Below are 15,531 nucleotides of genomic sequence, written 5' to 3'. Positions count from 1 at the left end.
CATGTGGATTTTAGTCCAGTATTTTTTAGCATCCGCACAAGTCCACCACATATGGTAATATGAGCCAGGTGTCTGATGACATTTCCAACATTTTTCGGATTTATTCTTGAACATTCTTGCTATTCTTGTTGGGGTAAAGTGCCACCTGTAAAACATCTTATACAAATTTTCTTTATATGCTGTTGACATTGTCATTTTATAATTTTGAGACCACAATTTTTGCCATTTCTCTAGATCAATCCGATATCCAAAATTCTTCCCCCAAGCAATCATAGTTTCTTTGACTTGTTCTTCTTTTAGTTTAATTTCTAATAAATATCCATACAATTTTTTAATCACCTTTTCATCAGTACCTGTCAAAATCTTATCTAAGTCAGTTTATCATAGAAACCTTCTGTTTTAGAATCTTTATCATACCTTGAATGTATTTGCACATATGAAAACCAATTCATCTTTATACCTTGTTCCTCTAGTTTTTGTATAGATGTCAGTTCACCCTTTTCATTCAATATTTCACCATATCTAACTGTTTGTTCCTTTTTGTATATTATAGGAAAAGAAAATGCTTCAATAGTCGATAGCCAGACTGGAATTTTCAAATAACATTGTCTTTTAATCTTCTCCCAGTTTAACCACAGAGACTCCCATATATAATGTCTTCTAAAATACCCCTGTGTTTTAGTTCCTTTATACCATAAAAAAGCATGCCACCCCAACAACAGATCATGTCCTTCTAATGTCAACAATCTAGTATTTCTTAGTGTTATCCATTCCTTAACCCACATCAGATTTGTAGCTTGATAATACAACTCCCAATTAGGCAACCAAATCCTCCTCTTATTCTAGTATCTTGCAAAAGTTTTAACTTTATTCTCGCTTTCTTACCTTGCTATATATATTTCAACACAATTTTATTTAAATCTTCAAAGTAGTCTTTTCCAAGCCTAATTGGAATTGTTTGAAACAAATATAAAATTCTGGGTAATATATTCATCTTGATTGTTGATATTCTCCCTATTAATGACAGTTGTAAATTTTCCCATTTCGCCAAATCTAGCGCTATCTGCTGCTTAAGTTTGATATAATTATTTTCTTTTAGTGTACTACATCTTGCTGTCAAATGTATCCCCAAGTACTTGATCTTATTCGTGACCTGAATTTTCAATAGGTCTGCCAATTCTTCCTTTTGCCTTGATAGCATATTCTTTGTCAAGATCTTTGTCTTATCTTTATTTATTTTCAAACCAGCCACCTTTCCATATGTCTCTATCTTTTCTATATTTTGGTGCTGTTTCTAGTGGGTCTTCTAAAATAAAAACCAGATCATCTGCAAATGCTTGCAACTTAAATTCTTCCTTTTTAATTTTCATCCCTTTTATATTCTTTTCATCTCTAATATTTCTGTTTAACACTTCCAAAGTTAACACAAACAACAAAGGTGATAGTGGGCACCCTTGTCTTGTTCCTTGTCTTATATCAATAGATTCTGTCAGTTCTCCCTCTATTATTACCTTTGCCGTCTGCTTATGATATATAGCTTCTATCACTTGAATAATTTTTTTAGCAAAGCCCATCTGTTCCAGCAGTAATAACATGAATCGCCAATTCACATTATCAAATGCCTTCTGTGCATCTAGAAATATCAAAGCCATTTGTTTTTCGGGATGTGCCTCGTAGTATTCCAAAGTGTCCAGGATTACTCTCATATTGTCTTTGATTTGTCTCTTTGGCAGAAATCCATTTTGGTCAGGATGGATAAAATTATTTAAATTTTTTTTAAGTCTTTCTGCCAATATTGAAGAAAAGATTTTATAATCTGCGATTAGTAGGGAGATAGGTCTATAGTTCTTGATTTGTAATGGATCGGTCTCCTCTTTTGGAATAAGTGTAATATAGGCTTTTGATCATGATTCAGGTATCCTCTTCTTTAACATAACTTCATTCATAACTTCTAGCAATGGAAAATTCAATGATTCTTGTAATGTTTTGTAAAATTCTGCCGGAAGTCCATCTGGGCCTGGTGCCTTTCCATTATTTTGTTTCTTAAGTGCTTCAGTTAACTCCATCATCGTTATATTGCTTTCTAACATTGTTTCAATCTCTTTAGGTATCTGGAGTAAATTAGCATTCTGTAAATACTGTTTAACTCTTTCCTCATCAATATTCTCTTGTGTGTATAGTTTCCCATAAAAATTTCAAATAATTTCCTTCTTCTCTTTACTACCATAGCAAACTTGGCTTTGGTCATCTATTAATTGCAATATTTTCCTTGATTCTTTCTCCTTTCTCAATTTATATGCTAACCATCTACCTGGTTTATTTGCATCTTCAAAACAGTTCTGTTTGGCACCTCTAATTTTTTGTGCTAATTCTTCTTTTTCTATTAGACCCATTTTATATTTGGTTATATCCATTTTTAACTTAATGTCCTTTCTCTGTGGCATTTTCTGTAGCTCTTTTTCAAGTCCTTTATACTCATCTTCTAAAGCCTTAGAGGCTAATCTTTTCATGGTATTTCTTTTCCTTGTATAGTCTATTATCAAGCCTCTGGCATATGCCTTCATTGTATCCCATACGTTCTGGATTGATGTGTCTTCTTTTTTGTTTTCTCCAAAGAAAAAGGCCAATTCTTTCTCCATCCACTGTGTGAAGTCTTTTCCCTTTAAAATAGTATTATTTAACGTCCATCTAGATCTTCTTCTTTGTCCCTTCCATTTAATTGTCATTGGATTGTGTTCTGCCCAAGTACTTGTTTCAATATTTATTTCTTGAATATTAGTTAACAATTCTGTTGACATCCATATCATATCTATTCTGGACCATGATAAGTGTCTATTTGAGTAGAAGGTGTATTGTTTAGTTTTAGCATTTCTTTCTCTCCATGTATCTTTTAAGTTTATTTCATCTACCATTTTAAAAAAAGATTTAGGGAGAGCATTACTTCAGAGTGTAAGAGATACTACTACTACTACTATTACTACTACGAAGAAGTTGCTGGTAAAATGATATACTGAGTTTAAATGCTCAAATTAAAAGATACTGTAAGACAAAAATAAAATAACTACCTGTTTGCCGGCGTATAAGACGACTTTTTGCCCTAAAAACATGCCTCCAAGTGGGGGTGCGTCTTATACGCCGGTAAATACATTGTCACTCGGTGCAAGAGCGACGGGGCGGAGCTCCCGCAACTTGCGAAGCCCCTTCAAGCCCAGCCGAAGTCTCTCTTCCTCCTCCTCCTCCACCCACCCACCCACCCTCCGCCCGGCTCGGGCGCTGCGGAGGCCAATCTGGAGGTGGGGTGGGGTGGAGCGGAGGGTCTGGCGGGCCGCCGCCCAGCCAGCCCCGAGCCGCGTAATGGCCCGGGAGTGGGGGGAGAAGGTGGTGGGGGTGGACTGTGGCGCCCCTCCTTCTGGGCAGCGGGCGGGGGCGGCAATTTGCTCCTCCCGCTTCTCCCTCCCTCTTGAAAGACCGGGAGGGCTGTGCTTGGGGCGGGGGGTGTCCTCAGGAAGTTCCTGATGGGACCCCGCTGGGCAGGGCCACCCGGCTCCCGAGCTGCTTTCCAGGGTCCCCTTGGGAAGAAAAGGGTCCGGTGGGCGGTGGAAGAAGGCGAGCGCCCTCCTCCCGCCCCTGTCCCGTCCCGTCCCTCCTCTTGTCCCCTCCTCCTCCCCGCTTAAGAGAGAAAGATTTGCCTCCCTGCACCGAGCTTCCACCCGGCGCCGCGTCTCCCGGCCAGCGCGTGCTTGCGACTTGGGAACCGCCAAGCGACTTTAAAACCGAGCGGAGGCCAGAGATAGCCGGAATTACCCTCCACACCACACACACACACACACACACACAGAGAGAGAGAGAGAGAGAGAGTTGGCAGCTGTCCATCCCCACCCTTGGAGTCCCGATGGCACGCACGCGGGGCTGTCACAAAGAAAGGGAGAGGAATTGAGTGCCAGCCTGAGAAAGGCGAAGCTGCCTCTCTAAAGCATTTTGGTGGCTTTGTAAGTTTGGGGGAAAGGGGTTGGGGGTGTCAATCAAGAATTATATCCAGAATACCCCAAGTGTTACAACTTACCGTATTTGCCAGCGTATGAGACGACTTTTTTTGCCTTGAAAAGCATGCCTCCAAGTGGGGGGTCGTCTTATACTGCGAGTATATAACAAAAACTATATTTTGAGTGGAAATGTTGGGGGCTCGTCTTATACGCCCAGTCGTCTTATACGCCGGCAAATACGGTATAAGGTATTCCTCATTTGAAAAGCCTTCTTTTGAACAGCATGCAAACATACTTGGAACAGAGCTTCTGATGTTGGCTTCAGGATTTCAAGAGATGCAGGTACAGGAAACTAGGATAGTTACCTAGTGGTACATGCTTGGGTACCACTGAATTGGTTTCCTTCTATGTAATTGGTTATTCCTTTCGTGAAATTAGTAATTAGTTGCTGTGAGTCAAGTTGCATATAAATTTAATAAACAGTAATTATTCTCCATGTCACATCAGGTTGAAAAACTTAGGGATTTATACATTGGTAGATCAGATATACATTGGTATATCTGATCTGAAACAACAAATCCCAAAGTCGACATTTGCGTTTGTCTGAATCAGTTGTCAAAAACCAGCAATGACCATCAGCTTCTGCCCTTCCAAGGTCAATCTACAAGCCCTTCTTAGATACAAATCCTACATCCACATTCTCCATCATCAAAAGTGCAAGTAGCTCTGAACTGAAACTGCTAAATGAAATGAAGTTAATGAAGTTTTAAATGGGTCAGGCAAAGTGACAGGACCAGCCGGGCTAATTGTGACTCAAGGACCATAATCCCCAAATAAACTATGCAGCATTTGAAACTGAGAAAACAGTTTGCAAAGTGGAAATATTTAATGGGTGATTTTTTTTCTTTCTTTCTTTCTAGCTCCCCCCCCTCCAAGTGCAAGCTCTGCTGTTTTGGGGGTGGGGGGGAATCAGCCAATTGTTAATCCATTAGTTGCAATAGGAAATGACCAACTGGCTCAGTCTGACATTGTGGGCTGAAAAAGTGGGACTGGCCCCAAATCATTCATCTGTTTTTTTCAGTCCTAAGATAGGACTGGAACTCATATCGTCCTGATTTCTAGCTTGATGCCTTTACCACTAGACTGAACTTCTCTAAAGCCAAAGCAGTCCTGGGCTGCATTAACAGAGGGATAGAATCAATATCACATGAAGTGTTAGTACCACTTTATAATGCCTTGGTAAGGCCACACTTGGAATACTGCATCCAGTTTTGGTCGCCACGATATAAAAAGATGTTGAAACTCTAGGAAGAAGGCAGAGAAGTGCAACAAAGATGATTAAGGGGCTGGAGGTTAAAGCATATGAAGAACATTTGCAGGAATTTGGGCATATCTAGTTTAATGAAAAGAAGGATTAGGAGTGACATGACAGCAGTGTTCCAATATTTGAGGTCTGCCACAAAGAAGAGGCAGACAAGCTATTCTGCAAAGCACTTGAAGGAAGGAAAAGAAGCAGTGGGTGGAAATTAATCAAGGAGAGAACCAACCTAGAATTAAGGAGACATTTCCTGACAATAAGGACGATTAACCAGTGGAATGGGTTGCCTTCCGTAGTTGTGGGTGTTCTAGCACTGGAGGTTTTTAAGAAGAGATTCGACAGCCATTTGTCGAGAATGGTATAGGGTCTACTGCTTGTGCAGGGCATGGGTTAGAAGACTTCCAAGGTCCCTTCCACTTCTGTTATTTATTTATTTAAAATATTTCTATAATTCCCCATCTTACAACCAATTTTGGGCTGTCCCCAATCAAGAGGTGAAATTTGGTGACCTCAGAGGTGGCATTCAGCAGGTTCTGACCAGTTCTGGAGAACCGGTAGCGGAAATTTTGAGTAGTTTGGAGAACCAGCAAATACCACCTCTGACTGGCTTCACCCCCATCTATTCTCTGCCCCCCGAGTCCCAGCTGATTGGCTGGGTCTTCTTTTGTTGCCCTGCACAGGAGAACGGAGCTGGAAAGCAGGTTAGTGGGGTGAGGAGGGAATGGAGATTTTGTAGTATCCTTCCCCTGCCATGGCGACCAAGCCATGCCCACCAAGCCACACCATGCCCACAGAACCAGTAGTAACAAAAACTGAATCCCACCACTGGGTGACCTATATGGTAATTCACAAAAAGAAATCACAGGTCAAGTGCTTAGGATATTCTCCTTTGCCTAGCCCCACCCCCAAAAAATCTGATAAAATTAGTGCAGCTTCCTTTGAATTAATATTTATAGGCTTCCATTATCCTACAACTGTTGACCACTAATGGGTTGAAGGATGTTCTAGAGGAAACTGAGCAGACTTGATTTACTACTAGTAGCGTTTTGTGAGTAGTAGGGAAAATCTCATGTGCTTGGAATACACTAGTGAAACTTTGGATTAGCAGGATTTAATTTACCACTGATACTCCCATTGGTAATTACAGAAACTTTTTAAAACAAATAAAGAGAAGGATGGGAAGGACAAACCCATTTCTACCAGAGATTACTGAAACTGTGGCTAGTGAATATATGGTCTACGTGAAAACTTCCAAGGATTTTTAAAACACACAGGATTTACATAAAGGCCTTTAAAAGCGTTCTAAAATTAGTGGGTGGAATCCCTATTGCTAGGTTTTTAGTACTGAAACAATTTAAAAAATGTTGCAGAACTGTGTTCCCTATGTTCAATATGCTCTGTGACTGTGTTCCTTGTGTTCTCTATGTTCTGTAATGAGGGGTTAGTTTCTGCAGGTTTGAACCCAGTAGGAACCCACATAGGAAAAAGTAGGATGAGTTCACAGATGGCAGCAGACTCAGAAAATAAATTCAGAAGAGCTCTTGCTACTTTCATCACTGGTCTTTTGTCAGGCCAAGCAACCAGAATCACATGTGTAGAGTTTAAAGTAACTAGTTTCCTGCCTATAATACAGGAATCTGCCCGAACAGCTGGCTGTCGTTGATCTATCTGTTTCATGGAGCTTGGCCGGGGGTGGAGGGGGGAGGCGGGAGAGTGAGTCCTGGATCCCTTGTGGCCATGCAATGATTCAAGGCTAATTCCCCATTTCAGTCCTCCTCCCTGCCTGGCTGGGTGTTTCCTGGTATCTGCACTTCTTTTGAAATGCTACTTGTAGGAATAAGGAGAGAGGCAACTCCTCTGTGTGCCTTAATTATGGCATTTAATTAATTTCATTGAAGAGATGTGAAGTGACTAGAAAAAATGTCAGAACATCAGGGATTTGCCACCATACCCTGCTTATAAATACTCCTAGAGCATTAAGCTGCTTGCTATTAGAACGAGAATAGCAAAACTTATGGATCTGAGCCATTAAGGCAAACTTCATGTTATATATGCTGGTCTATGATTACAATAAAGATTTGACCTAAACGTTATCTATGGCAATTTCAAAATACACATCCACCTGTAATGGGAAATCAGAATAACCTTGAGGAACAAGGGGAAGAGACGCAACCAAGTTAGATAAAAGAAACCTGAGTCTGGAGCAGAAACATAATTTGATGAAGTGTCTCAGACATCCCTAGTTCTTTTGAAGATAAAGAAATAGGGTACAATCAGACTTACAAGATTCTGTTATTGTAACCTTATAATAAAGTACTATTAGCATTCATAGCATCCCAGTCTGGTCTAGGTTGAAGGGCTGCTGTTTGGGAATGATGACCCTTCAGCGAAGGATGGAAATCTCCAATTCTTTTCATCCCAGACAGGATGTTAAAATGTTCCTCTTTCCCATTACAATGAATTTAGAGAAAGCTGAAAACCTGTGTAGCATGTTTACGGGAGAGAAGCCTTCCCAACTCCCTAATCGTAAACTAATGATAATATATTTTATTTTGCTTCTATATAGCAATGGAGACCTGTGAGCTTCCAGAAATTGTTAGATAGCAACTCCCAGCATCCTTCACCATTAGCTGTCATGCCCCTGTCAGAGTCTGAATCCGAGGAGGAAGACAAACAGCTGACAGGGAGTGGGAGTATGGCTCTGTTGGCTGGGGAGAAAACTGGGGAAGGGCACAGTCCGGCTGGGCAGAGCAGGGAAGAGGTAGAACAAGGGAGAGGGAGTTCAGAAGAAGACCCAGGCCCACCCACCCCTTCATCCTGGGCCACGCAGGGGGGAATGGAGAAGAGAACAATGTGGGTTGTGTGGCTTATGGGGGAGGAAAGGGCCCTTATTCCCTTTATTAGCCACAGCTGGGAAGAGAGTTTAAAAGAAATGCATGCTGAGTGCGGCAGCTGATGGGAGCAAACGTGAGTTTATCTTGTGTTGACTTTGCTTATCTGTGTTCCTGGCGTCTTCCTAACCGTGTTGAGTTCTTGCCATGCCTTCACGTCTAGAATTCTTGCTCCTGCCCTGTCGGACTAATTACCTCGTTTTGCCTTGATTGGACTTATAGTTACAGCTTTTGTTGACCACATTTTAGACTTGATTCTCCGTAGCCAAAGGCTGTTCCTGGGAGAGTTTTTCTCCAACCAGAAGGTAACCATGACATGGGGAGCAAAGTTGGAGCTAATAAAGGGACTCCTACTGATATATCTGACTGTGTTACCTTTGTGCCACGCCCCAGATCATCACAATTGACTATGCTAGTTCACACTGCTAAGAACTACAGTCACGCAGCATCTGAAAAGCTCCAAGTTCTACTGAACACGTCAATTAACAAGTCAGTCACTTGCTCATATTTGTACCTGAAAACAAACTTTACAAAGGAAGTTGTGGGTGTTCAGCAGCTATTGATGCTGATAGCTGATTGATACCTTGGCAAAAAGGAAAAGGAGAAGATAAGTTGCAGAGCAGTCGTAGTATAAATCAATGTAGCAGCTTCCATATTCTTTCCTGCCAGAAATAGGATGCAGACATGGGAAAGCATCTGAAGAGGCCGAAAAGAAGTCCCCCCATGAATGCCTGTAATCATTACCATGATCAAGGCTAGTGGTGGGAACCCAGACATTTCAGAAGACATGGAAGCCTAGAGGCAGAACCTGGGTGATAGGATCCATAAATATGGTGTCCCTTGTTTCATACATTAAATTGATGCTCATCAAATGTATACGACATGAAAAGTAGCTGTCAATCAACATTAATCCCAACATGTATGGCATAATACCTCAATGCGAACAAATTTAACAAATGAACCCACGTTTAAACACTTAAACCTTATGCTAAGCAAGCCGCAGTATTGTGTATCCTTGTAAGCCAATGATCCTACAGACCTGATTACACAGATTATTTTTATAACTAGATTAACGAGACAATTGAGGTTCAGAACGCTCCTTGTACAGTGACTCCATAATCACTGAACTCTTAGTAATCCAGAAGGATCTGGAGTGTGCCTTCCAAAGTAACCTGGCTTTTAGTCTTAATTGTTCTTGATATCAGGGCTCTCAAAACCTTTCATGATACTAAAAGAAATTTAAAAAGATTGTGTAGGCTCTCTCCAAACAATCGCTGTATGAAAATTAGTGTTTTTCTCCCTCCTCCATAGCTTTAGAACTTGGGCTCATCCAGCATATCCTGCCTCCATGATAAAAGGGCATTCTTCTTTGCACAATGGGGCATTGACAGTGGAATTTGCTACTGCTGTCTGATGATGGCCATCAGTTTAAAATAAGTTTCAAAGGCTTGATTCATGGAGAATTGACTTTGGGTGGCTGTATCTTGCCTCCAAAATCACCGGCCTTTTAATGGCAGCTGCTGGGGCGTGGCAGTGTTGGTGAGCAAGCAATGTGTTTATTCCTAAATTCATCTGCTTGGACATCACATCTTACAGATGGCTGGGCTCGGTGGGCTATTGCCTTGAGCCAGCAAAATGTGGCTTACATTCCTGTGCTTTTAAGAAAGTTTGCAAGCATGGACCAGAGGGAAAATGCACTTTTTCACTCTCCAGCAAGGGACATTTCCGATAAGCTCCTGTCATTGATTTGGTTGCCTAAGATGATATTAAAGCACTTAAATTTGCTAAGTCTTTGAAGTGGCTGGCTCAACAAATATCTGCCTTCCAGTTAGAAAAGCATCTAACAGCTTACATGCAAATCTGAGAAGAGCTTTTTCTATAGATCACTTCTAACAACTGGATTCCACAATAAGACATGAAAGTTTTCATGGAATTCCATTTATGGAAAGGCTGTGCATTTGTGGCACATGAGCCATTTAAGACATTGGACATATTATTTTGGACTGCAAACTATATGCTGCAGAAAGAGCTGCTCTTTTAGATTACTTGAAAACAAAAAAATATTGGGTCTTACAGTTTGCAGGGAATGAAATGAACTTGTATATCACTAATAAGATATGTGGCAAGATGGGCAGCAAACAAATTTAATACATAAAATAAGACATGTCCCAAAGGTGCTTTTTCAAGAGGCAACTGGACTTTTTTGGTTTTTCTTTGAAGACATTTTGCTTCTCACCCAAAAAGCTTTTGGCATTTTCTTCAAAGAAAAAACTAGGAAAGTTTCTAAATAAGTTAGATCAGCTGTCTGTGATTCCAGAAATGAAAAACAAAATGAAGGCATCTTATCCTGTTGATTTATTTTCTCCCCATCTTCTGCACATCCCAGAAAATTAAGCATCTTTAGAATATTAAGACTCTGTTGGTATACAAAAAATAGCTATAACAAAACAATCAATTCTTTTATTCAGTCTCTGTTGGCTTTTAAAGTGAATTAGATTATGCAGGTGAAGCCTTTGCCCTTCACTTGGGTTCAAAGTACTAAGAAGGAAAGTGCATTCTGCACATGGTCAGAGGTTCTTTATAATTAATGTTTATCAGTTTGTTTTTTTACATTCAAGCCATAAGTAAAATCTATAATAAAGCAAGGCTCTTATTGAATAGAGTAGAATTTCAAAAGAAATCCTCTTGTTCTATAGTTTTCCAAGCCTACTGCCTTCCAGATGTCTCCATCTCCACTTTCCAAAATTCTTAACCTTTTATTATGACATTATGGCAGGGATACCAACCCTAGGTCTGTGGCATGCCAGAAACAGTACGCAAACATGCCAACAGCACACGAAACCCCTCTGGTCCATGAAAAAACCTCTCTCCAGGGAACTGGTCCCTGATGCCAAAAAGGTTGTGGGGGGCACTGAATTAGGAGATTATCTGAATTATCTGAATGAGGGGATTATCTGATGGGGGGGGGGACTATTAGGGTAAGTAATAATGCATAAGCGCACCACCGTGCCTACCATCCCTGTCCTATTGATTCTTTTTATTTTTCTTATATGTATCCATTTCATGTATTCATAACTATGTTTATACTTATACCTATTATCTTGTAAGCCATAGACAAATCAAAATAAATAAATAAATAACTAAATAAACAAACTTCGCCATGAACTTCACTTGGGTTAATCTTTCAGCCTGCTTCAGGGAGTTGTTATAAAGATCAACAGAGGGACTATTAGTGCAAAGCAGTGGAATTAATTAATTAAAGAGACACCCAATTCGTTCAGTCCGACATCGCTATGGAGGAAGCCATGAAATGAATCTCGCACGTTCTCACGTTTCTTCCATCGGTCTCAGATCAGCCTGCAGGCAACCCCCGCTTATGGGAAATATGTTAAGGGGCTTTCCCCCGCAAAGCAGGGAAAAAGGTGTGGGGGACTTCGAGGATCTCTTACAAACCCAAGCCCTCACCCAGCCCCGCACATCTGGAAGGAGCCTGGGCTGGGAATCGCAGCTCGATCACTTTCCTCCTTCGCTTTCGGGACGCCGGTAGAAATCTCCCAACCCTTCGGGCGAAGGAACCAAGCCAACCTCAGGGCGTGCGGCGGCGAAGGGGTTGCCGGAGCGCCGTGTGTTTGCGATGGGTAGTAGCGCCGCGGGGTTACAAACCGCCTCGGATCGTCTTGGTTACGGGTGTACCAAGAAGACGGGCGTTTGCAAAGCAATGAATAAATAAATAAATAAAAATGAGCCAGGACGGATCGGGTCGGGAAATGGGAAAGCAGGGAAATAAAAAGTCAAAATAAAAATAATAAAAGTCCCGACCGGCTGATTGTGGAGAAGCGGCGGGGGGAGGAGAAGCGAAACTGCCCGGGTAACTGTACCACTTACCATCGCATTGGAGCAGTTGACTATGCAGACGGCCGTCAGGATAAACCAGCGCCGCTTGTAAACCTTGAAGGCTTGCCCCGAGGAAGGCTGGGGTTCATGCTTGATGGGGTGGCCGTCGTCCATCGGAGCGCCGTCCTTCCCTCCGCCGTCCCGAGGCTGCCCGGGGAAACTCTCCGCCGCGCTGCTCAAGACCTTCTGAGCCATCCTCGCCGTCATCTCCCATGCAGGGTTGCCTTGCAACAGCCGAGTCGGCGAAAAGGGGGAAGGGAAAAAAAAAAAAGGGAATTGGCACATCCGCGCTAGCAGGGCCTGAAAAGCCAGTTTCCTCCCCGCCAAACGAAGCTCCCTTCGCCTCCGCAGCTTTTGCGGCGCCTGCCGCGGGAAACTCCTCTCTGACTTCTCGGCACTGGGAAACAGCGGCTTTCTTGCAGCTCCGCCGCCGCTTCCAAACAGGGCCGCGGGATCCTAGCGCCTGCCCTGTTCGGTTCCCCGCCGGTTTGTTTCCCCGTCGGCCTTGTTTTCGAGTTCTATTCCTTGGGCCTGTTGTCCCGATGGTGTTTTTTTCATGAGGCAATTTGGACTCCCCCCCTCACCCCTTGGAAACGTTTACCTCAGGGATCTCCAAACCTGGCAACTTTAAGACTTGTGGACTTCAACTCCCAGAATTCTCCAGCCGCTATGCTGGCTGGAGAATTCTGGGAGTTGCTGGCTGGAGAATTCTGGGAGTTGAAGTCCACAAGTCTTAAAGTTGCCAGGTTTGGAGATCTCTGGTTTAGCTTCTCACCCAAGAAGCTTCTTCATAACCGGTTTGATGGAGGAGAAGCGAAGTGTTTTCGAGGACTAAGAAAGCCCAAGTTGCTTTTTGGGACAACCATGATCTTTGGCTGTCTATGGAGATTCTTACTCACTCAGGTCATGGTTGTCCCAAAGATGGTTTTCCAAAACGCAACTTGGAGTTGTTGTTGTTTTCTTTTCTGGGAGACGTTTCGTTGAAGTGAAACAAAATCCAGTTGCCTTTGGAAAAAGTTTTTTTGGGACGGATGATCTGGAATGATTAAGAATCTCTCTAAATTCTCAACATTCTCGACCTGTCAAATAGGGAGGTGGGGAGGAGGTGTCAACTAGGAGAAACCCTAGTACAACCAAGCCAAGTTTATCTAATCTAGGCTTTGGTTATGCTAGCTAGGAACTATTGCATCTGAAAAATCCCAGATGGGTGCAGACACTTCAATCATCCAGGAAGGCAGAGTCCTAAAATAGGATGGTTCCCCCCCACCCCACCCCACCCCCGCAAAAAAAGGATGCCTTGGGCAAAGGATCAAGGTCCTACTCTTCACCACCACCACCCCACTAAATCAAAGATGCACAAAAGTTCCCAAACCAGTTGGGCTGGTTTCTGAACTCAGAAAAGGAACAAGCAGGTGGCCACCTGAGGCATCAGAGTTTGAATCATACAAGAAAGGATTTTTCTTACTTTTTAAAAATATATGAACAACCTCTAATTGGTTTCATCACTATTACTGCATGATTGCCCGAGATTGGAATAGAATCCTGCGGTTTTTATTTATTTACTCATATCAGTGCCAAGAACTTGGTTGAGTTATCACCTTCAAGAAGAAACCACTTGCAGCAAGACAAAACCACTGCAAGTGGTTTCTTCTCACAGGGGACAACTCGACTAAGATGTGTGTTGGGTAGAAAGATATATTCTGCTCAACCAAGCTGGGTGTTGGGTAGAAAGATATATTCTGCTGTCCCAAAACATCACTACCTTCACAAATTAACAGCTCATGGATACCCATGGATTTGAAGAAGCATATTATGTGGATTCTTACAAATTGACTGCAATGGGAGGGGGAAACCTAAAAAAAAGTCTGTGGTAAACATGGTAAATCATATGCCCATTTGTTCATTTATCAGAAAACAAACTTTCTTGACTCTTCTAAATACCTTCTCCTGTATTCTACAGTTGACTTTAGAAGAGAATATTTGTAGCTCAGAGTTGAACGTAGAGTCCTTAGTGGTCTCTGAGGCCAGTGGTTTTCTTGCAGACATTTCATTAGCAAACAAGCACTAATGGTGTAAATTTGGTAATAAAATGTCTTCAAGAAAACCATCAAGCTCAGAGAGCACCAAGGACCCCACAGTTGACTTTTTTTTTTTTTTTCAGGCCAGTGGATGAGCTAGACTACAAGTAGTCCTTGGGTTACAATCACTCACTCAGTGACTGTTCAAAGTTAAGATGTTGATTTCTGACATTCTCTACCAGCTTCCCAGAAGCAAAGTCAATGGGGAAGCAGGTAGGAAGTTGAAAGTTGTGATCACGTGAGGTCCTTGCCTTGCTTAAAAATGTGTACGATCCTTGCAAACAACAGCAACTGGGACTCCCAGAATTGTTGTTACTAAGCAATGTGATCATGTTTCATCATATTTTACATCCATGTCACTTAGCAATGGAATTCCTGGTTCCAATAGCTGTCTAATTCGAGGACTAGTGTCCATCATTTTTTTTACTTTCTAAGAAAAGAAGGTGTGTTTTAAATCAGTTCAACTCCACTCAGTTCTTTTTATTTTTTTCCCAATATGTGTGCATTTAAAATTTTATTTCTCTTCTGTGGCCCAAAGGGGTATAGCCTAAGTCTAAGATTAATATTCATCAATGCATCCAAAAGTGCTTGACCTGACCTAGTTAAGTGAATTGTGTGAAGACAGACAATGGGACTTATTTCAGAATACATATGCCTCACGTGCTGTTAGTTTGGTATGGTGATTAAGGTGCAGGCCTAGAACCCGGGAGATTGTGAATTCTAGTCCCTTATTAGGCATGATAAACCAGCTGGGTGACTTCTAAAGCACTCACTCTCAGCCCAACTGAGTTGTTGTGGGGAATAATAGGAGGAAAAAGGACTATTAGATATTTTTGTCACTTTGTACATGGAAAAAAGTGGGATAAAAAATAATCAAAGTGCTGGATTTGAATGGGAGATCCCTATAAGAAGAAGTGGAAAAGCAGTGTAGTACAGAATTTAGGCCAGAGAGTAGCCATCTGATGGTTGCTGTCTGCAGGGCCAGATAAATGCCAGCAGAAACACAGCCCAATAATGCTGCCTCCCACCTTCCATCGCTTAATGGACAAGATATTAAGATTCAGTAAGTGCTAAAAGCTACGGTTGTGTGAAATAGTTAAGGATATATAGCTATAAGGAAAATACTCTGGTGCCGCCTTCCCTTGGTGCCCAAACCACATACTTATTTTGCTTAATGGTTAATCCAGGGCTGGCTGTGCCCCCCAAATTTCACAGTGGCTCCTTCTAGCATTTACTGGCTCACTGCTGTACTTGAACTGAATGGAGTTGAATTGATTTAAAACACAGGTCTTCTCTTCTAAGAAAGTAAAAAAAAAAAATGATGGGTGCTGTAGTCCTCCAGTTGGAACCAGGAATTCCAGTGCTAA

At 42.0% G+C, this 15,531-nt stretch overlaps 1 protein-coding gene across 1 annotated transcript in view; it reads right to left on the bottom strand.

Moving 5' to 3' along the window:
• Window positions 1–12,486, bottom strand: part of SLC49A3 (solute carrier family 49 member 3) — a 33,265-nt gene extending 20,779 nt beyond the window's left edge. Inside the window, exon 1 of the mRNA XM_026672984.2 lies at window positions 12,078–12,486. Coding sequence (XP_026528769.2) covers window positions 12,078–12,371 — 294 coding nt within the window. The 5' untranslated portion in view covers window positions 12,372–12,486. The remainder of the gene's footprint in view (window positions 1–12,077) is intronic.
• Between the last annotated feature and the right edge of the window lie 3,045 nt (window positions 12,487–15,531).

The sequence above is a fragment of the Notechis scutatus genome, chromosome 2 (genome assembly GCF_049901735.1).
Source record: "Notechis scutatus isolate UNSWTSFEM ecotype Mainland chromosome 2, rNotScu1.2, whole genome shotgun sequence".
In the NCBI taxonomy this organism is placed as follows: domain Eukaryota; kingdom Metazoa; phylum Chordata; class Lepidosauria; order Squamata; family Elapidae; genus Notechis; species Notechis scutatus.
The sequence above is the reverse complement of the archived record's forward strand: the minus strand, read 5'-3'. Positions and strand labels throughout refer to the sequence as shown.